This window comes from Chelonia mydas, chromosome 25 (genome assembly GCF_015237465.2).
Source record: "Chelonia mydas isolate rCheMyd1 chromosome 25, rCheMyd1.pri.v2, whole genome shotgun sequence".
In the NCBI taxonomy this organism is placed as follows: Eukaryota; Metazoa; Chordata; order Testudines; family Cheloniidae; genus Chelonia; species Chelonia mydas.
Genome location: NC_057858.1, coordinates 6,923,956 through 6,946,420, shown reverse-complemented (window position 1 = coordinate 6,946,420; position 22,465 = coordinate 6,923,956). Strand labels below are relative to the sequence as shown.

The window sequence follows — 22,465 nt, the reverse complement described above, 5'->3', positions numbered from 1 at the left end:
CTGCAGCCTCAGTAGGACAACACTGCACTGGTGGAAGGTTTAAAGGTTTCTTAACTATGAGGACTAGCAGCTTTCACTGAAAAAGCCTAGATTTTGCAGAAGTCTTCAGTCTACCTCTATTCCTCATTGTCTTATCGAACATGTCTTTATTTCCAAGCACTTTGACCTGCTCCCCTTCATCTCTCTTCTAATTCTTCCAACTCACCTTCTGTCCTCTGTATTCCAGTGAAACAGCTCTCACAAGACTCTAATGACTTCTTCCTTTTCAAGTCTAAGGGGCTTTCTACCATACCAATTCCCCTTAGTCACTTTGTTGACCTTGAGTCTAGCAGCCACCTACTACTACTACTCAAGGCCCTCTTCTTTAAACCTCCATGAATTTGTTCCTTTCAAAAAACCATCCCCCACCCCAGCAAACACGTCAATGCCCTTGTTTACTTTCTCTTACAAAGTTATGGTCATAGAAGTTACAAACACAAATAAACATAAGCAAAATGAAGCGGTGGCTAGGCATCTTTCATTCCCTTATCACCTGGAATCCCGGCTGACCGGGTTAGCTTTGACTGCTGCCTCTTCCTCAGAAGAGGAGTCATCATCGTCTGATTCCTCCGACTGTAGATCCTCTACCATGGAGCGCAGTGGGCCTGAGGTTAGAGGTAAGGGAGGAAAAGGGAGAAAAGCAGTTTAACGCAGATGCAATATGTCTTCAGCATGATTGCTACAGAATCGTATTTGACTGCTACGAACTAAACTTGGCTTTGTTTATCCCTAAGGTAACCCAGAAGAGTCATGATTTATTAGACAGGCATCACAGATGTTTAAGTTCTATCCAAGGATATGTCAGCTTGTGTTTCTCAAGACTGAAGTAGTGTTGGAAATTCAGTTTTCTAACATAGTTCACTGGGAAAAGAACATTAACTTTTAAAAACCCTTTTTATACTTTAAAGGGTTTTTCTACTCCCCCTGCTCGTGTCAAAATAAAAACGGCCACTTTTCAGTGCATGTGCCAGGCAAGTTTTAAGTGTCACCCAAGAAGTGGCATTTGCAGCCCCACAGTGCTTGTTATGACTGCCGAAAGTAGTGGTGGATGCTCCATCTCTTTGAGTAATTAAAGCTGGACAGAACAAAGCACTGGAAATGTAATAATGGGAACATGCCTGCATTGGCAAGGGGATGAACTTGATATAATTAATAGGTCTTTTCCATCTCTAATTTCTATTAATTGGGACAAATTGAGTTTGTGGGAGAAAGTCATAAGCCTGGTGATGCCATGAGATTTTAGTCAGCACTGAACAAATTCACAAACTAAAACCTCTTAAACTGAACAGATCACAAAAATCTTAAAAGATTAAATAAAAGCAGAAGCCAACACATTGTGCAGGAAAAATCCAGTTCCAGAGATATTCAGTGCCCACAGATTAACTACCAAAGTAACAAATATTTGTTTATGGCAAATACATAAGGTACTACTTTTTCCCTTGCATAGAATCACATAGTAAATTCAACATGCATCAATTCCATTCAGCAAAACCAAGCTACGTCCTTGGCCTTAGATAGTCTTGATGAAGCAGGTTTAAATTCTGCCCGTTGAATGGTGGTGTAAAAAGGATAACATAAGAATGTCCATGCTGGGTCAAACCAATGGTCCATCTAGCCCTGTAAATTTGTTAGTCTCTAAGGTGCCACAAGTACTCCTTGTCTTCCAACAGTGGCCAATGCCAGACGCTTCAAAGGGAATGACAGAACAAGGCAATCATCAAGTGATTCATCCCATCATCTAGTCCCAGCATCTGGCAATCAAAAGCTTAGGGACACCCAGAGCATGGGGCTTCATCCCTGACCATCTTGGCTAATAGCCATTGATGGAGTTATCCTCCATGAATTTATCAAACTTATTTAATTAAACTAATTCTTTTTTGAATTCAGATATACTTTTGTCCTTCACAACATTCTTGGCAACAAGTTCCACAGGTTGACTGTGTGCTGTGTCAAGAAGTATTTCCTTCTGTTTTAAACCTGCTGCCTATTAATTTCATTGGGTGACCTCTGGTTCGTGTGTTACGTGAAGGGATAAATAATACTTCCCTATTCACTTTCTCCACATCATTCATGATTTTATAAACCTCTATCATATCCCCCCTTAGCCTCTATTATATCCCCCTGGGGAATTCCTGGACTGTAACATATGGTAAAAAACACTTTATACAAATCAAGCGAGAAGGTTTTTGAAGAATATCACTTCTTGCAACACACCTTGACTGTGGTTCTGAGATGGTTCAAAATCCGAGTCAGAACTGGAGTCTGAGCTGGAACTGGAGTTGGAAGGACTGGAGTGGACAGACTTCACCCCCCATAGAAGGTAAAAAAAAAAAAAAAAAAAAGAAAAGAAAAGAAAAGAAAAAAGAAAAAAAAAGAAAAAGAAAAGAAAAAAAAGGAAAGAAAAAAAAAATCTTAACCTTTCAATCCACAGAAAAGACTGACCAAAATGCAACATGGTCTAGCAGTGCTCAAGAACGTCACATCATCATTCCATTCTACATCATTTTATCTACAGCACTGCTCACTAATTTTTTAAAAAACATATAAAATGTAATTTCAATTAATTAATATTAGTGAAAGGTTCTGGACTAGCTAGGGTGACCAGATGTCCCAATATTAGGGGCTTTGTTTTATATAGGCAACTATATACCCCACGCCCCTTTTAAAAAAAAAAAAAGTGTCCCGATTTTTCACACTTGCTCTCTGATCACCCTATTCTGGGCTGATAGTTTTTGGGATTATGTAGGACAGCTGAAACAGCAGCAGCACAAGCTTCCAATACACACCACCCTCGCTACTGAGTCTCAAATCATCTCAAAAAGCATGAAATAGTATGACAACCTGTATGACAACCTGTAAGTGAAAGTGGATACAAAGTCTATTTTCACTGTGAAAGACGAATGCAAAATGTAAACAACCAGCATAAATCATGAAAAATAAATTAAATGTTTAAGATTACTTTAATCCTCATAGCCTAAAATGCTCTTTAAACTAAGAATATTTCTATTTAGAACTATATATGTTAAACTGACAGTACATCTTTAAACTAAGCATTCCTAGCAGTGACTGCTTTACAAGACAACTGTGATTTGGTTCCAGTTTAGATTTTTACAGAAATTGTAACAAAAGCCAAGATCAATAAAAATGCTTCCATCTTTAAAAAAATACCAATGAAAACCATTAAATATTCCCTTGCATTGTTTGCAATGCCAACACTGAGAACCTGAAAATGAAAGTGACCAAACAGGTGAAATTAACTTCCGGGACACCCCTCCAAGCAAAAATGCAAGAAACAAACAGTATAAAATTGTGACAAGTAAATAGGAGTTTTAATAGGTGCTATTAGTAACATATGGAAATTAAGTATTAAAATCTTTTTACAGTATTTCATGTAGCATCAGATATTTGCAGAGCACCCACATTCTGTAGTACCAGAGACCACAAGGTGGCAGTCAAGGCTAAATCAAGTATTCTGGTCCAAAACAGCAGAAAGTAAAAAGATAATTTTAATTATTTGTTGTAAGGATTATTGTAAGAGATAGTCCTTTGGGTCTAGATTTACTTTAAGTTCCCCTTTGTAACAGGATGCAGTGCTATTTCTTGGTAGTTCTCCCAGGAAACAGCATTTTAATTTGTACATAATCCTAGAAAGCCAATGGTTATTATTTCATACAATGGAATACTGAGTCTGAAAACCCTACTTTTCTATTGGTGAATATATTTTATATACTCGGAAACATTAATACGATATAGGAGCGTGCAGTGGACTCAGCAACATGCATGTCAGCTTTTAACATTAGCAAGAGAAGGCAGTGACCGCATTTTCTTTTTATATTTTTATGTTGTAGGTTTACTATCTAGCGCACCAGAGATGCATGTATCTCATACCAAAACCAGGGAAATACAAGTGTTAAACAAGATCTTTCTACAGTTACAACTTATTCCATAGCAAACTAAACGTTTTAACACTGGGGATATTTGATACATTGGCATATAGCAGCAAGGGTTAGAAAGTTCACAAGACACTTATTTGCCCATGAGGATTAAACCTACTAAGCAGAAGCAGATACCAAAGACCTACAGCAGAGCTCCTTCAGGATTGCTGGGAACAGGAAGTGCTGCTACTCTCACCAAGGTGCTGCTTTTGAACTTAGATCTGGGAGCCACCCTGATAACTCTGGTTCCTGACCAACTAACAGGTGTTCTTCCCCTGCACTGCACCTTCTTGGCCCCTTAAACAACTAACTACTTAGGGGAGGGGTCATTCATTAGCCTCCATTTATTTCAAACACTGGGGAGGCATCCAGCATTGCAGTAGCTGGGCACACTTTGCACAGCTTAGATTACAAACAACATTTCCCCCAGGATAAGGAGATAGCAAAAAACAAAGCAAAAACCCCCACACTATTCACACTGCCCCCTGCTTCCTTGGGCCTCCCTGGGACAGTTAACTGAAGCATTCCAGATGAACAAAGAGATGTGCTTAGGGTTGCCAACTTTCTAATTTCTGAAAACCGGACACTATAGCAGGAGCATGGGAACCTCCCCCTGCCCCGCCTCTTCCCTCAAGGCCCTACCCCTGCTGCTCCTCTTCCCTAAAGGCCCCACCCCACTCACTCCTCTTCCTTCTCCCCCGTCACTCAAGCCTCCCCACATCCCTCCACTCCCTCAGGCTGGGCTTCCTCTGCTCCAGGGCTGGATCAGGAGCTGCAGCCCCTGATGCAGAGCCTGCCTGCCCATGAGATGCCGGTAGGAGGCAGCCCCGGCTGAGTAGGAGCTAGTGTGGTTGATGACCCAGCACCCCTCCCCCACCCAGGCAACTGGACTTTCGTGTCCGGTCAGTACATCTGACCGGACACTGTACAGGACCCCCTTTGACCGCACTTTTCAGCAACCTTAGCTGTGCTGAGTCACAGGGAAAACCTGTTTGAGGTACATGGGCTACAAGCTACTTAGAAATTCAAGATGTTGGTTTTACCATCTATAAATGTACCCAGGCGACTGGCATCAGTGCAGAGCGCACAGCACAGGTGTTAGATGCTCTTCCTGGTCCATCCCACTGTACTAAGGTAGGTAGCCACACCCTGCACACCACTTAGCTACAGTTTACTCTACTCCTTGCAGATTATCAAAGAAATATGCTTAAAATGCTTCGCTCGGTGGGAAGCTCTTGTCCTGAAAGACAGGGTCTTTTTGCCTTGCATTTACAGTTTCAAATTACTCTAGGTTAAGGGGTCTCTGTTTTATGACTTGGGATCTTATAAGCTTGTTTCAGCCAACACCTATCCAGTCAATAGTTTTGGGCACACAAAAATACTAAACTATGGACTAAAGGATGACTACGGCAAAGCTATTTTCCAATTACGTGGCCTCTTCTCAGACAAGTAGATTGGAGTGCGTTTATGACTGCTCGATGAGGTTCTACCTGTCATATTATTGTGAGCAAGGACAATCTGAAGTTGCGCTGAAGTTAACAGCTGAGTGAAATATTTGTCTTTATAGAACAACTGATTAGACTAATTTCCTCCTGCAATATTCCTCAGCATCTGTCACCTGCTGCATCCGAAATCTACTCCCTCACCACCTAAAGTAGACTTTCCCCACCCTATCCAGGGTGGAATTATGTGTGTTTCTAACTATTTACCTATGTTTGTTTATCTGGAATAAAGCATCCCCAATTCGTAGAAAGGTCATGGTTTTGACATTTCCTAAACTTGTGAAAGCTGAACTTTCACTAAGGAAAAATGAAGCCAATCTCACACATCCTCCCCTGCAACTCTGCTACATGTTGTTAAAAGACCTACACACCTTCTACATCTTTCATTCCCCTGCCTCCCACCTAGTCCTTCGTGCCATGCTCTCCCACAACTTCAGAAAATGCTGGCGTAGACCTTAATAATGTACTACTTTTTCTCTCTTACATGCCTTGAGGAGCAGTGAAATAGTTAGTGTCAACATCTGAAATATTACTGTAATCTGATTTAGTACCCATCGGTTTAAATAGGGAAATTCACACCTCAGAACTGTTGTTTCAGGCTCTTTGCAAATTCAGGCAGACTCCACTGTATCAGTTACACATGTCGTCAGGTTTTGAAGATTTTCTGCTCAACCATAACCGCTAGAGATTTTTTTCCCCTTATATAAAAGCTCAGACTCAAGAACAAATGGGAGGCCTATTCAAGTACCCTTCACATGCCCCACATTTTGGGAGCCACTGATCTAGAGCATCACTGGAACACCTCACCCATACAGAAGAATGTCATACTAAAACTGGAAGGAGAGGAATCTTTACTTTTAGAACAATCTGACCCAACTCTTATTTGACTATTTTGAGATTTCCACTTCGTCATTCCAGATTGTGGGAGTGATCTCTCCTTCACTTTTACACATTCTCTTAAAATAGATATCAGTTCATTAGTACATGTTTTAGCAGCTTTAAAATTTAAACAGTTCAGAGTTTGCATTATGAATAAGACTGGCTACAGTGAGTTCCAGGAAAATGATTCCATCTAAAATTTTGATTGTTTATATTTCCAAAAATCATTGATGGAATAGCATTCTTTGCTATACACATGCATATTGTACATAACCTATATATACACTACATGCACATTGACACCTGGAAAGAACTTCCTCCAGGAAAAATTAGCTGGAGTCTTTTCTGCCTTTCCCTGGGATGACAGGGATTATCCATGAGCATCAGGTGATCATATCACACATGATCTTATAACCACATCCTATTTCCTACGTCTATATGTGAAGCATGCAGTGTTGTTGTAGCCATGTTAGTCCCAGGATACTAGAGAGACAAGGTGAGTGAGGTTAATATATTTTATTGGACCAACTTCTGTTGGTGAGAGAGAGACAAGCTTCTGAGGTTATGAAGCACAAATAAGCGATGATGGGTTTAAAAATAATCTCTATTTGGCAGGTAAGTCAAGATTTCACTCCTGAAGTCCCTCTCTACCTATATCCTCCTCAGATGGATATTGTACATTTTATGACTGACATAACGAGGATAAAAGAAGAAGAAATTTAGAGCATTTTAAGTAATGTGATCACAGTTACAAATGAATAAAATCACTTGTGACTGGCTGAATTACCTTTGCCAATTTCCACTGCTCAATGAACATGTTTCATAACTGCACCCCCATATTTAAAATAACAATAGCTACACCTGTCTCAATTTTTTGCATATGGACAGTAGCCCTTCATCTTCTGACAAATGTCCAGAAGCTGACCAAAATTTGGGCTCAGATTATTTTTACAGATCAGTGTCAACACCAATGCTAATTTAGCAACAAGCCTCTCCAGTTGTTTATTTTTAAGTATCACCTCTCATTGACGCTGTTATAAAAACAACAGAGTTTAAAAGCATTACACTTATTGAGATCTAAGCATTGTATTATGTACTGCTGTGGGTAAGACCACTGTCCTGCAACAGTGAGGGAAGCTCAACCATTTTATACTCCATTCTAAACAGGAAGGAGGGAGTTCTTTTGAGACCAGCTTCATCCTGAGCAGTAAGGTGCATGGACATTCTACCAGGAAACTGAGTGCACATTCAGAATGCTGCTCTCTTTGTAAACTTTTTGCATTTTCCAAATTCCATGCAGTTCTCACCAAGGCATCCAAGGCCCTTCCTGAGTTTAACACTGAATCAAAACATTGAGGAAAAGACATGCAAAGGGCAGGGATTGGAAAAAATGCCCTCTGCCATAGCCAATTGGCAAGAGGGTATGTGATGTCCTGTCCATGGTCCAGCCCCCTTCGGCTCTCTGCCTGAAATACGCAGGCAGAAAAGCAAATCACAGAACACACCAACGGAGCACTCCACTTGCGCACTCCAAGGGCAAAAGAGGAGTGCTCCTGTGATTCAATGCAGAACAGGTAAACCACCATCCTTGAGGGAGAAAGTGGCATTTTGCCTTTCCCAGCAGCCAAAGATAGGGGAGAGATAATGAATGAATGGAACTCTCAGTTTACCAAGGCTACATCTACACTATGGGCTAAGGGTGTGATTCCCTGTTCACACAGATATACTCATTCTACCTCTCATCTGAGCTAGTGTGCTAAAATAGTAACGTAGCTGAGCGGGTACAGGCAGCAGCAGCATGAGCTAAGCTGGGCCGTGTAGGTACCTATGGGATTCAGACAGGTTTGTATTCGGTACTGCTAGTCCTGTACCGCTGCCGCCCATGCTAGCACACTAGCTCAGATGAGACCTAGCACGAGTATGTCTACATGAGCTGGGAATCGCACCCTAGCTCATAGAGAGGCAGTAGGAAAAGAGGGAGTAGAGCAGTGGTACCCAAACATTTCCTCTTGTGCCCCAACCTTACCAGTAATGGAATGTGGTGTGCCCCTCCATGGCCGGTAGCGGAGTTGCGGCCAGGTAGTGGGCCACGGCCAGGGAGCGGGGGCTGTGGGCTGGCAGCCGAGAGTGGAGCTGGGGCAGAGCAGGGCTGGGAGATCCCCCTCCAGGCCAACATGGGGGCTGGCCCAGGCCCTGCTGCACCTTCCCTCTCCCTCCCACCCCACCCCCCCCAGATGTTCCTCCTTGCCCCCCCAGAGAGGGTGTGCCCCACTGGTGTAGAGCTTCTCCGAGCAGCAGACATCTACACCACAGAACTAAACCTACTCAGTCAAGACTGGTGCCATAAATTAATTTTATTACAAGGCCTTGTGATGATCCTGGAACCACTGCAGGTGCCTATCTGTAGAAGAACCCGTCGCTTAGTATGTTTGGTCCTCTGGCTAGGCTAGCAAGAATCAGGTAGAGTTTCTGAGGCCTGCCTAATAGTACTATATTCTCTGTTCTTGCCGTCAGCCTCAGACAAGTCAGTACATTCTATTTTTACAGTTATGATGCTTTTCCAAAAGAAAAATTATTTACTCAGTTCTTTAACTGGGACGAGGGCATAAAATCATGATGTTATCACCAAAGAAGTTGAAGGCATATTCAGGCCTGCACCATAAATGTTACTGCAAAGAAACTAAATCTGAATGACAGACCATAACTTAGACACACGGGCAGTGGGTGAACCATGGGCTCAGGGAGGCTCGCCCCCAGCCCAGCCCACCCCTTCCCCTAAGGCCCCACTATCATGCATTAACAGTTCATTATTGCACTTTCATCTAGTCCTCTTTGAAACAGGACTAGATCAAAGACTATATCTAGTCTGCATTTTTCCCCATGAAGAAACCCAAGCAACATGCCCACCAGGCCAGGTAGGAGAAAAACTCTCTCTCACCTCTGATTTAAAAGAAGTTTCATCCTCTGAATTGGACTCCTCCATCTCCACGGGTTTTTTGATCTCCTTGGCTTCGCTTTCAGATTTTACTTTCTCCACTTTGGCATTCATCTTCTCCTTGGTTTGTTTCTTCTCTGGATATGAGGAAGACGCAGTTCGGGGAGAAGTTCCTGGGATGTTCTTCACCCCTTTGGAGCTGCTCTTTTTTTGCTTTTTGGCGCTTGGCTTTGGTGACTCCACGTTGGAGGGCCTCTTGCTGGAAGATTTTGGCTCCGGCTGTGGTCCACCCTTTGGAGAAGTGTTCTCCAGTTTGGTCTCCTTCAGGGCTAGTTTTGGTTCCTTGAAAGCAGCTTTAGGAGGTGCTTTCTCATCCTTAGGCAGTTTGTTCTCAGCTGGTTTTCTGGAGGAATCTTTCAAAGGCTTGCTTTGTTCTCGTTCGAGGTCTTTGGAGGAGTTTTTGCTCTCAGAGTCTTTCCTTGGCCTCTCTCTATGCTCCTTGGTTACTTTGTGTGGTTTGGATGCTTTACTACTGTCCTTGTTTGCATCCTAAAATTTAGGGACAGAAACACAGAAGCTACATAAAAACCTGAAACTCAGTACAGCACTATAATCCAAATTTGCACAGACTGTGGTAAAGACTATATTACTTCATGTAAGTGTTAAACATAAGGTGAACTTTTATACCAAGCTGTCCTTTTAAAACAGACATTTTAGGAACAAAACAATTCAATGGAGGAGAATTATTAGATCTTTTACTCTGCCAGAGTAAGCTGTGATCACACCCATCCCCCTCCAAAAATGCCTTACCTATCAAGCATTAAACTAATACTATGTTGGATCTTAGGAAAATGACTGAGGTCTCTGACACCTGTATCACAGCTAAGGCTTCCTGCCACAGCAGATCTTTAGCTTAACAAGCAGTACAAAAAAACACCTCAGTAGGCACCTGCCTATCTCAGGGGATAGAAATGCATAATGAGGAGTCATTTGCCTTTGCCACTTTTGGATGACTGGCCCCAGTTAGTGCACACATGCTGCTCTGCCATCATGGAAGCAGGAGAGAGAGGGTCTGTACAGAATGAGACAGTAGAGAAAGCATCTCTAATTTAGGCCAGGTCTACATTACCCCTTATTGTTGGCAAAACTTATGTCACTCGGGGTGTGAAAAAAAAACACCACCTGCCTGAGCGGCATAAGTTTCGCCAGCATAAGTGCTCGCGTGCACAGCACTATGTCAGCCGAAGATACTCTCCTGCTGACATAGCTACCGTGGCTCATTTAGGTGGTTTTATTATGTCGATAGGAGAGCTCTCTCCCATCGGCATAGAGTGGCTATATGAGCAATCTTACAGCGGCACAGCTGTATCGGGACATCTGCGCCACTGTAAACTTGCTAGTGTAGACCTGGCCATAGTCTTTCTTCCTGATTCAGCATTTTCTATCGAATACCTGTCCAAAAATCAAATCAGCCACTATTAGACAAGCAATACATGATTCAAAGTCATTTTTCCCTGTTGCATCCCATAAGAATCAAGACACAGCCAAAATACAATAACTTTAGAAGAATGGAGAAAACGTATAGTAGGACTGAACTCTTTGGTCATTAGAGAGACACGGTGGATGAGGTAATAGCTTTTATTGGACCAACTTCTGTTGATGAAAGAGACAAGCTTCCGAGCTTAGACAGAGCTCTTCTTCAGGTCATTTGAGCATTCTGTTTGGCCGTTAATTTTTGTAGCTATGCAAACCGACAGAATACATGTAATCTGCTTCAAGGCACATTGCCTGTGGGGATCATGCGAGAATTGCCCTTGCTATGTACAAAAACCTACACAAGGTCAGCTGCATTAGGCTGGTGGAGGCTGAAGGTGAATTTCACCTTCTTCTGGAGCCTCTGGGAACTAGCTATTGCTACAGGCAGGATATCAAAATCTTCAAACTACTGGCTTGATCAGGTCCAGCACATCTTGTGCTCTTTACATGGCCATCCCAAGCATCCACACTGCTAGAGTAAGTTTTGATTCTCTAGTCAACCTCTCCTTCCTGCTGGGAGGTTGAATTCCTTAGGGACTCTGACCACAGCTATTACATGAGACAGGGGACAAAAGCTGCATTCAATTACTCTATATCCAGTGATATGGAAACAAGTTATAACAACTGGAAATGACTTAAAAAGAAAGCTTTACTAGCCTCAGTTAAAGATATCAGCTCTAGCAGTTGAGCATGTAGGCTTAGCTCACAAATATTCACAAATCCCGTCGGCTTTAATTATTTAAAATCTCTTCAGAGGGGCCAGGAAGTCACAAGAATTCTAAAGGCCTTCTGGACTTGAGATAGAGAGAAACGGGAGCAGTGGACTCAATGGGACTCCACTAGGGACATGTTCATCTATGAATTTCCAAAGCACTTGTCACTATACTAGGTAGGGACTAAATAATAGCCTGTTTGCATGAGCTACTAGAAAGGAAACCTAGGCTCCTCGGAGGCATTTAAAGGGTTCTTAACATGTCAGATACAGAGGATGACAACAATGGTTACCAAGTGCTGCACCTCCTCCATTAAAGCTGAGGAAATCGCAGTGCTGTTGCTTGGAAGGGAATCCTACAGAGCAAATACAACACAAATTGCCTGGGTCACTAACTAGAGTCTAAGGAAGAAGAAATCCCAGATGCTCAGAGTAAGTAACCAGAATTAGTTACGACAGAGGAAACTTAATTTTGGGGTGCATTGCCAGCAACAGAGCCCTGTACTCCAATGCTCCAAAATAAATGCAGCACGCCTCACTGACCTTTGACCCATGGGATGGTTTGGTCTTCTTGGGATCAGAGAAGGCAGAGAGTGGTATTGTGGGTAACATAGGGTAGTCAGGACTTGGCCTGGACACTGTTTCTGCTCCTTCTGGCATTACCATCACCTAGTAATAAAGAAGAGAAATGATATACAAGTAAGGAGAAATGTTGACTATTTTAACATGATTACTCTTCAGCAAGTGACTTTTGATCATTTCTAGCTACTATTATTTATGTCTTTTTTCCCTTTAAAGATGTAAGATATCTCCTGAATAATTCCAGTTAAGATTCCCAGCTCCAATGACAATGTTTAAATAGAGACCATTCAGAGAGATGAGTTTGGGAGCCAAGATGCAATGACAAGTTTCAGCTCCACCAAGGGGAACTTCAGCACCCTGTGTACAAGTAGGATGCATAACTGTGGCTATGACCAAGAGAGGCTGGAGACACAGAATAAAATGCACCAGCCTCTCTTATGCCCTAAACAGTTTGGAGGCAAACTGGGGGCCAGGGAGAGCAAGATTTCACAGAATATGAGATAGTTGGATTCTTTCAGCCAAAAAACCTCCATGAAAAACATTTATTGGCAAGATCAGAAACACACGTGGATAGCCATGAGAGGCCAGAATGTCTCTAGGCTCCTCTCAATGTAGCTAAAGTAATTCCCCTGAGAATTTGGGACTGAAAGAAATGTCTTCCACATTTTTTGCCAATGAGCTATGGGACCAATAAGATTTTTGATGCGGCATATCAGACATGACTCTCAGTTGATCCACCCAGTTTCTAAATAATGGCTCATATATGATGTTACTCCAATATCTGATGATCCTAGAGACGTGCAAGAAAAATGCATGACTAAAATACTAAAAAGTACAAGTGTCAAAAAGCAAACAGTGCTCAGCACCATTGTATGGCTGAAATAAGCCTCTTCCTCTTCATCCTCATTGCAGGAGGATGTGGGACTTGTAGGGAAGTTCTGGATAGACTGACTTAGAACTTAGTCAAATAAATTAATAGTTCCACTTCTGGAATCTTCTGCTTACAAACTTCTTCATGGAACAAGACTAGTTCTACCATCCCAGGCCAGAAAGATGGTTTTAGGTAGACAACTTTTTTTCACATTGATTTAGGAATACCTGGAATAGTAAGGTGCTTGACTGGAATGGAGTCATGTGCCAGGTGTGCCCTAAAACCCTGTCACATGACAACCTCAGCTGAAAAAAGACTAAAGGAAAGACTTACTGTCAAAATATTAGAACCCTGACTGCAAATTTGCCAGATCTCACAGGGAATGTGGGTCAAGGTAACTTGCTTAGACCTTATACAACTATTTGGCAATATTCAGTGAATGATTCCTCAGTACCAGTTTCCACAGAACCAGTAACTTACCCACTGTGGCTGCCCAAGTCTTCATTATTGCAGCTTTTCAAGGATCTGTCCAGGTTTTTCTCCATAACTTTACTTTTACTATTTACTTCCACTTTTTCCTCTCTCACCTGCTTTCACTTCTTTTTACCATTATTTGCCTCCATTCTCCATCACACAATCTTGATCCCCCATATTTCCTGTTCTCCTTTAACTCAGTTTCCTTCATTTTCTGCTTCTCCTGGCATGTCGTGTCTCTCCATTTCCTTCTTCTCTTTTCCTTTCATTCTAATTCTCTATTTCTCCAAGTTTGTGTTTCTAACCTCTCGACAGACATACCAGCTTTAAAAAAGCAGACATGATGAAATGGTTCCTCTCTCCTCTGCAACTGGTGGCCCCCACCAGCATATGCAGAGAAAGAACGTTTTCTCACATGCAGAGGTGTGTTCTCCTCTTAGCCTGCTTTAAATAATCTGGCACCCAGAACTTCTCCCTGGTTCTGCTTCCTATGCGATAGGCAGCGGACGCCAGGATTAGGGGACACTTACTGGCCAGAAGTGCCAACTATTAAGCCTGCTTGTGGGAAAGAGGAAGAGAGACACTAGGATATCTTTTTTCTTGAGTCTCCTTCTGTATATTGGTACATTTGGAGGAAGTTATTGACACCAACCAGTTCACAAAAGGAGCTCACGCAATCTGAAAACAGCCAGATGGACAAAAAAAGTCACCATCCACAGACTGGTGCCTGCAGCCACAAGTTTATGGCCTTGGCACAGTGTGCAGACAAATTTACACTGAAAATACAAATGCATCAAGTGATCCACACAAGAACATCTTGCAGCTGCTAGCATTTCAATTAAGTCACCAGAACCTGAATCTGCCCCAAGACAAATGCAGCAAGTGTTCAGTTGAGATTGTTTATAATAAGGGTATCTAAATAGCTAAGTTAATCAGAAGACAGCTGGGTCTCAAGTACAGAGAGAACCCCCAGAATAGAATTAGTTGGCTACACCTTTTCACTAAAATTCTCTTCGCATCCCTGGTTCTTTCGGCACTCACCCCTCCAGCTTTAATCAGTTTGCGTCTGAAGTCCTTGGTGGGGTTGTTGAATGTCAGTTTCTCACAGCGAAGATGGTTCACAGGTGGGTTTCCCTCCAGATTCAGGAAAAGGTCATATGTGAAGCAAACTTTCTTCGGTTCCTCCTAAAACCAAGAAAGCAGAAGACTCATGAAGGGTTTTGGCAAGTGTGCTAGGTCAGAGGTTTCAAATGGTCAGTCCTAGGAATGCTGAACTAACTCTTGAATGAATGTCACATTCATAACAGAGTTTTTCATCTTGGGAATCACAGAGTTTTCAAAATCTAGGTACAAATATCTCATTTTCTAAAATGCCTGCAATGATTGCAGTTGCCAAAAAACTCACACCAAAAAACTCAGACATGAATTTCCCCTAGAGTGACAATCTATAGATAAGGATATTGACTGACACCTGCCAAAACCGATTGTTTACAGGGATGCTGGTCTTTGTTAGGCATCCAAGGTCCAAGAAAGGACGTACAAATTTTATCCATTCCACTCTTTGATACAAACATACAATCTATCTATTCAGCCTCTTTGGAGAATAATGGAACTATAGTTACCACCATTAGAAACATATTTTGCTTTATTATTTAGGGAAAGGACAACTCCTGGACTCCAAAGAGATGCGGGTTCTAGAAAGATTAGCCACTGTGAGGGAAGGAGTGCTAGATATGCAAAATCCCTTTTGAAATAAAAACTGAATGAGTTGGGTGGAAGCTGATGAACGAGCAAATGACCTAGTCCTTTCAGCTTTCCAAGTACTGCAAATGAGCCATCTTTATCTGATGAAGTCTGGGATTTGTATACAAGTCAGACTGTTTTCCTATTTGTGGCCAACTGATTCTGTTCCACCTGCTGCATCAGTGAAGAGAGTTCTCATGCATTCTCATGTCTCATGTATGGGACAGACAGTATGGGGCAGAGCACTGCTGGAACTCTTTCCAGACAGCTAACACAATTCCTTAATCTTCTTCAGAAAAAGTAGGAGTGACATCTCCTCAGTCACCTATCCTCGTATATCAAGAAACTAGGAGAATCGATAATACTAGGTTAGCAAATGGACAGACATTTACTAGTTTTAGTTCCCAGGTTTATATTAAAGGTTTTACAAAAGACAATATGAATATTGTTTGTCTTCAGTGCTATGAAAAAACACAAAAAAACCCACAAAACCCTGTCTCCTGCAATTGATTCCTTGAACTAGGTCAGGAGAACCAGAAAATGAAGACGTACATCAGTGAAACGGATTAGTTTCTTTCTGTCATCCAGCCATAAGGCAATTGGAGAAAATAAACAACGTAAGTGGTGTAAAACAAACCACGTGTTTAAAACTGAGTTAGTAATCCAAGGTGAGGCTAGTAACAGAAATAAGGGTTTTAAATATGAGTTTTATGCCGACTGTGTCCCTTTCACATATCACTGGCTGCTAGTTTTTTGGCTGCTACTAACATAAGTGCAGCCATTAGTGAGAGGGGAATTCTCAGCCATTGTGACGCTTTATCAGTCTCTGTCAGTGCAGTGTCTAGTTCTACTGCTAATGGAAGGACTCCGCTTGCTGCAGGAGTATCTATCACCTTACACACACAGATAAGCGTAAGGGTATGTCTACAGTACAATCACTGCTGGGAACAGATGCAGTGCTGCAGATATGCCGCTGTAGCATAGACATCACTACAGTAACAGAAAGGGTTTTTCTGTCAATGCAGTTAATGCACTTCTCTGTCTTATGTCAACATAGCTGCATCTACAGTGGGGGTTAGGTTGGCCTAACTACATCACACAAGGAGTGAAATGTTTCACAGCCCTGAGTGAGGTTGCGAGGAAGTTCTGTTAACTCAGATGATGATCCTTAAAGTAGCACACAGCGCTATTAGGGAGGTGTACAATAACAGATTTCACTAGAAAAATAAAATGGAATGCCCATCCAGCCCAATTTGCATCCCAATCTGTGGTAATAAGTGAAAGAATGGTTTTAGTTGACAAATTGCATGGATAATGGTCTCTAGGAAGAGAAACCTTCCTCTATTTGCCTATTTAAGGCTATGTATCACCTTTAATACTATAATTTCAAGTGCTTTTCTCCTCTGGGGATTTGCAGCCCACGTGTCCTCATGACACCACTGAAATTAGACATGTCCTATTTATTACAACAGGGAAAAGCCTCAAGGACCAGGGTGAACCAGTATTGCCTTCTTTCTTACAAACACAGGGAGCACAGAAGCCTGCTTTAGACCAACATTCTGTTTCTATTTTAAGGAGAGGGAAGGGAGATTTTGGCTCCCTAGACAGTCAAGCTTGGGTCCTCTTCTCCCTAGTCCTTTTGTTTTACCCTACCCCTTTGTTTAGGTACTACAGTCAACACCACCCTGATAAGCTCTTACTACTCAAATCCCTTTCAGAGATCCCTTCAAAATGAATGCTGCTGAACATGGCCAGAGGGTGACATTTGCCAGTGACTCAGCTATAGCGTCACACCCGACACTCCTGGAGGCCAAGTAGACACCCTCTGATGTTCCTGACCTTAGGAAACTTCCTGATCTTCTCCTATGTAACAATGAACTGTTTGGTCACAAGATAAGGCTTGGTATGGCTGGAAGCTGCATTTCCATTATGCCAGATTTCATTAGTGAGTATGTCATAGGGATTGTCCTATAGCTACCAAAGCATTCTTCAAAAACAACAAGGAGTCTGGTGGCACCTTAAAGACTAACAGATTTATTTGAGCATAAGCTTCTTCAGATGCATTCTTGTCCACATCAGGACAGCACCAATCCATTTCCCCTCCTGTGCTTCAGACCATTGTACGCACTTGTCCATCACCCTGTATATTGATACTCCATTTCCTAGGATCATCCCAGAAAGCAATGCTTCAAGAAATGCTACTGAGCATAGCAAAGGGGACCCTTCTGAAGCTACGTGGGGCCTTTCAGAAGATCCCATACTTGCATGCATGCATTCCATGCATGTCGCATTCAGTCCATAACATTCAGCAACTTCACAGCAGTCTTACTTACTACAGATCACATCCTGCAATTTCATTTACCAGTCTAGTGCAGCTGTTATACAAGAACAGAAGCCCTGGGCTTCTAGCCCAAGTCAACCTATTTTCAGCAGATCTAATGAAGAGCTGGCAATTCTCAGACCACACAGATTCTGGAAGTTTGCCATGGAGATACTAGTGTGTGCACGTAATTTTTTTTATATATATATATAAAAAATAAATAAAAGCGACTCCCCTTAAGAGCTAAGCCACTGTTAACCTTAAAACAAACATCTGTGACCACAGCTGGCCTTTCATCAGAAGTAGTACCTATGAGAGAGCTTGGGAGTCAAGTTTTTAGTCTCTAGCTTCCCAGGCCAGAAGAGGACTAACGTGCAGGTGATTGTGCTATAGCACCAAGGTTTTGGGGCTCTCAGGTAAACACAGTGTGAACACACAAATTACACAGATGAAGACAGGGTCTTTAAAATCCAAGGAACCCCTAAGGTAAGTTTTGGAGAATCCAGTTTCTCAGTGCTATGTTACAGAGCCACTGGTACCTCACAGGAAAGTGGAAAAAAAATATCTTTAGTGAGGATGCCACAGTTTAGTTTCATTCTCAGTTTGTCAAAAAGGACATTTTCATGAACAGAGAATTTAAAGACCTCTGCGCTTTCTTCTCTCCACTTGTTGGGAATCCATAGCTGCTGCGGAGGGTATCCTGAAGGCTGAGGTAACAATCTCAGGTGCAAAATATACAGAAAAAGTAATTAATTCTGGAACAAAAGATTGCAAACATATGCAATTGCCTCATGTAACTTAAATAGATGGAGAGCCCCAGAAAGTGTGACCTACATAGAATTGTTTCTAAAAGACTTCTCAAGGTTTGCCACATGGAGTCAATGGCTCGAGGACATAACTAGCAAAAGCAGGCTTTATCTAAAGACCATTATCCTGTAATACTAGGCAAATGAGGAAGCACAGCTATACTGTTTTCAAAATAGGAGATTTACATGTACAGAAGCAGAAGAGATAATTCCCTTTCATCTCATGTATCTAGATACTTATATGGCCCTCAAAGTAACTGAGGGTTTCCCATGTATTTATTCTAACAACTCTATGATGAATCTCCACATTTTACAGACGGGGAATTGAGACAGAGGACTTAAGTGATTTGCCCAAAGTCAGAGACCGTGGCAGAGCTGGGAATTGAACCCCAATCTCCTGAGTCCCAGTCAAGTGCTTTAACCATAAGATCTCCTGTCCTCTCTTCTCTAGATGCAAACAGCCCTGTATGAGAGAATAATCCATTTAGTAGTCAGAGAAGCATTAAATACGCTCCATTTCACACAGGTTTTCAACTCTAGAAAACAAGCATTTTTAAATAAAAAAAGGTATACCAGAGAAATGTCTGCAAGTACCCTTAAACCAGAGAGCTGCTAGCAAGTATGTGTTTCTTCAGTGCTGGGTTCACTGGCCACTAGAGCTGAGAACCCTGTGGGTCCCAGAAGGTTAAGATCATCCAGTTTCTCCCCCAGGACTCTCCAAACACACACCTAGGAAAGCCCAGGAGCACCTCCACAACATGATTTATTACAGGCTACTCACCCTCCAACTCTGAAGTGAAAGTCCCAGTACGTCTACAAGGCCAGACTTCAAAGCCATTCTAAATAAGAAACTAGGTTTTCCATTCTTCCTTTCCGAAACTGCCTTAGGTGCACAGCTGCATGCACTGTTGCTCTTCTCCCAGGCCTCATATACATGTGACATGAGGACTCAGCACTGTTATTTACTTGAGTTGCTGAGATAAGGGCTGGTAACTGTTGTAGGCTCAAATGATCCCACTATATAGAGCCCAACCTCTGATGCTGATAAGTATGCCAAGAAAGGAAGAGCCAACTAGGCACATTCAAATAGATATGTGGCAAGATTAATTTCTAAGAAGTGACAAACAGATGCATAAGGGGAAAGGCAAAACGTTTGCAGAGTCCAAGTCCCTTCTTAAAGGGACAGATCTCCTGCCTCTCCAAGAAGACAGTTAGCGGGGATGTTTCAACAGTGTCTCTGCAATGCTAAAACTTGCTAGAACTCAAATTCAAGTCCAAGGGTTAACTCAGCCCTTCATGCTGTTAATCTTGTATGGATCTTTTCAATTAGAGGCTTTGGAAACGGAGGTTCTGTCCACTCCACATGGACAACAATCCCTTAATCCTGACACACCATTAAATAAATAGACCAGGAACAGCCTACTGCAAAGCTTAAGACATGTCCTAACCAACTTGCAACCACTTTGAGCCCCATCCAATGGATGCCTCCACTCCCCCCACCTGTCACCTATCGGATCACCTTATGCTTGATTCCTCACTATTCTAGCATCCATTTGCACCCCGTCAATTACCACCGCCTACTCCTCGTTAGTTACTGACATTTTAAAATTTTAATAAAGGGTTAAAGTTCTTGTGACAGTTTTATATGTCCTCGGTCAAAATTTCCCCTTCCCTCCGGTTGGGCAAGGTGTGTTGTCCCTGGCCACATGCTCCAACCAAGAGGTGAAGAATTTTACTGGTGCTATGTGCACAGGGTTTGTAAAACACTTTGGAATTCTACAGAATGAAAGGCCCTAGAGAAATTTAAAATACTAAGGAAGCAGCTCCGTGATTACTTAGGCTACGTCTACACTACGGACCCTACAGCAGCTGTTCTATGCCAGTGAGAGAGAGCTCACCTGCCAGCATAATTAGACCATTTCCAATGAGCAGCAGTAGCTATGTCGGCGGCAGATGCTCTCCCGCCGACACTGCTGTCCACACCGACGCTTTTGTCGGCGAAATTTATGTCAGTCAGGGTGTGGTTTAGTTGGGGTGCGGATTTTTTCCACACCCCTGACTCACAAAAATGCTAGTGTAGACAAAGCCTCAGTAACCATGACAACTAACAGTGCTTCACCATTGCCAGAGATCTAGGCTGGGACATGGTCACCTTTCTGTAAACAGTACATAACGCTTTCTGGTATATGGATGAGACCCTCTATTCACGGCTATATAACCTGTTTGACTGGTTCTCCACCCAGATCTGTGTAATAGGCCATTTTAGAGTGACTAGCCTAAGGTGCTGCTGGTGCTATTCTGGGGGCAAGTCCTCAAGACACTCTTAACCTCTTTGAGGCATGATGGGATTATTCAGATTTCCCCGACTACAGAGATAAAATCAAGACATCTAGTCATATATTTATAAATTATAATCTCCTCAAAGAGACATTTATTCCTTTGTTTTAAAAACTCAAGGTATAATAAGACTTCTTGAAAGTCTGGGCAACCTCTACAGTTCAGGAAAACAAAATCTCTTTAGAGAAAAAGTAGCTGACATGAGATAAAATTCAGGAATTGATAGCATCACTGACAGAAGGGGAGGTTGGTGAGTGCTAAGGGTTAAATTCCCAATGGCTAATATTAAAAAGTTATTCATTTTCTTCATCACACACTGTTTACGTAACTCCACAGGTATGAATGACACTTTACAGATAGAAAATAAGACAAGAATCCTAGTTAGGAACTTACAATCCCTTTTTCTTCTAACTTTTCTGGTCTTTCCTCTGAAAGAGCATAAGATAGAACTATTTTACTATCTAGGTTCTTATGCTTGTGTTTACCTTACAAGTTTTAGTAATATTTTATACACTGCACTTTCCATATATTCATTTGTTTTTGTGATGTATAAAAATTAATAAAAAACTGAAGTATCATATAAACCCTCCATTTTAAGCCAATACTTTCTTGGAGCAGCGAATACATTTTTATAAGGTAATTTTCAAATCCAGGTATATGTTTAATTAGCTGTCAGCTCTTAGAAATGCTGAAGGGGACACTGCCCCACTTAGGAAAGCACCTACATTTGACAACACTTCTCTGCCAGCCAGAGTGACAGTGATGTGTAACATACAGAATTGCATGTAAACAGGCACCACATAACTTCTTGAGCACCAAACTGGAAGACCTATGAAAGGCAGCAAGACACACAAGAAAACTTAGGCTGAGGAAACATACTGAACAAACTCCAGTCCATCCAAAAAGAAAACGGCTAAAACAAAGCAACAAATATGAATTTAAGATGAAGTACAAATATTGCTCTGTTCAACAGCAGCCCACTAGAAAATGTTGCAGGGCTGATTGAGAATCAGGTAAGAAATGCTATTGAAAAATGCAAGATCACAATGTGTTGATCTAAAGCATGAACAAAATAAATAGTAAACTAAACTCTTGTTTTTTTCAGCATGCTACAATTAAATAAGAGATGAAAGAGGTCAAATCTATCCCTTCTCACCCCCAATCGGTGTAGGAATTTTCCCATACAGCACCTTAAAAGTGCTTTCTTCAGTAAAGTTTTAAGTGTCTCAGGTAAAATGCGTTCTCCACAATTTCCCTGGAAGACGATTCCACAAATTAATATATCTCACTGACAGGAAGATTCCTGCTATTTAGCCTAAGTTTTCCTTTGTTCATTCCATCCCTTTTCTCCTAGTTACACTCTTTTGGATCACCATAAAGAGTTAACTCAAATCCTGAAGGAGACTTGCTAATACAAAAGAAGTTTTCTTCCAAAACAAATATTAGACAAAGTAAAAAACCCACATTTTTTAAAAAAAAGCAAAATGTTTGATAAGAACCAAATTGGTATCTCTCCTTCCCCACCCATCTCCCTTCTTAGTAATGGAGAATAAATTAAGTTTCACTGTATGTATTCTATTATGTAAATACTGAAAATCGTCTCTCTTTTTAACACTGCAGTTTGAAGATGGTAAACTTTATTTAGGTCCTAATGCAATGGTTTTAGATACCTATCACATTAATATCTTCTGTCTGATCTTGGTATAATATGAAACTGTATTTGGTTCTTTAGTTGTAATGGTGTATAATCATTTGGTCAGTGTCCACAATGTAATAATAGTGGTTGAAAACCAC

At 41.7% G+C, this 22,465-nt stretch overlaps 1 protein-coding gene across 4 annotated transcripts in view; it reads right to left on the bottom strand.

The window, feature by feature from the left end:
• Positions 1–22,465, bottom strand: part of MLLT1 (MLLT1 super elongation complex subunit) — a 60,371-nt gene that overhangs the window by 12,938 nt on the left and 24,968 nt on the right. For 2 of the 4 annotated variants that reach the window (XM_037885682.2, XM_037885684.2), the window contains exons 4-8: positions 14,507–14,650; positions 12,082–12,207; positions 9,294–9,839; positions 2,254–2,350; positions 533–644 (exon numbers count right to left, since the gene is read on the bottom strand). In XM_037885682.2, the coding sequence (XP_037741610.1) occupies positions 533–644; positions 2,254–2,350; positions 9,294–9,839; positions 12,082–12,207; positions 14,507–14,650 (1,025 nt within the window). The remainder of the gene's footprint in view (positions 1–532; positions 645–2,253; positions 2,351–9,293; positions 9,840–12,081; positions 12,208–14,506; positions 14,651–22,465) is intronic. The other 2 variants (XM_037885683.2, XM_037885685.2) reach the window with 1 other exon arrangement.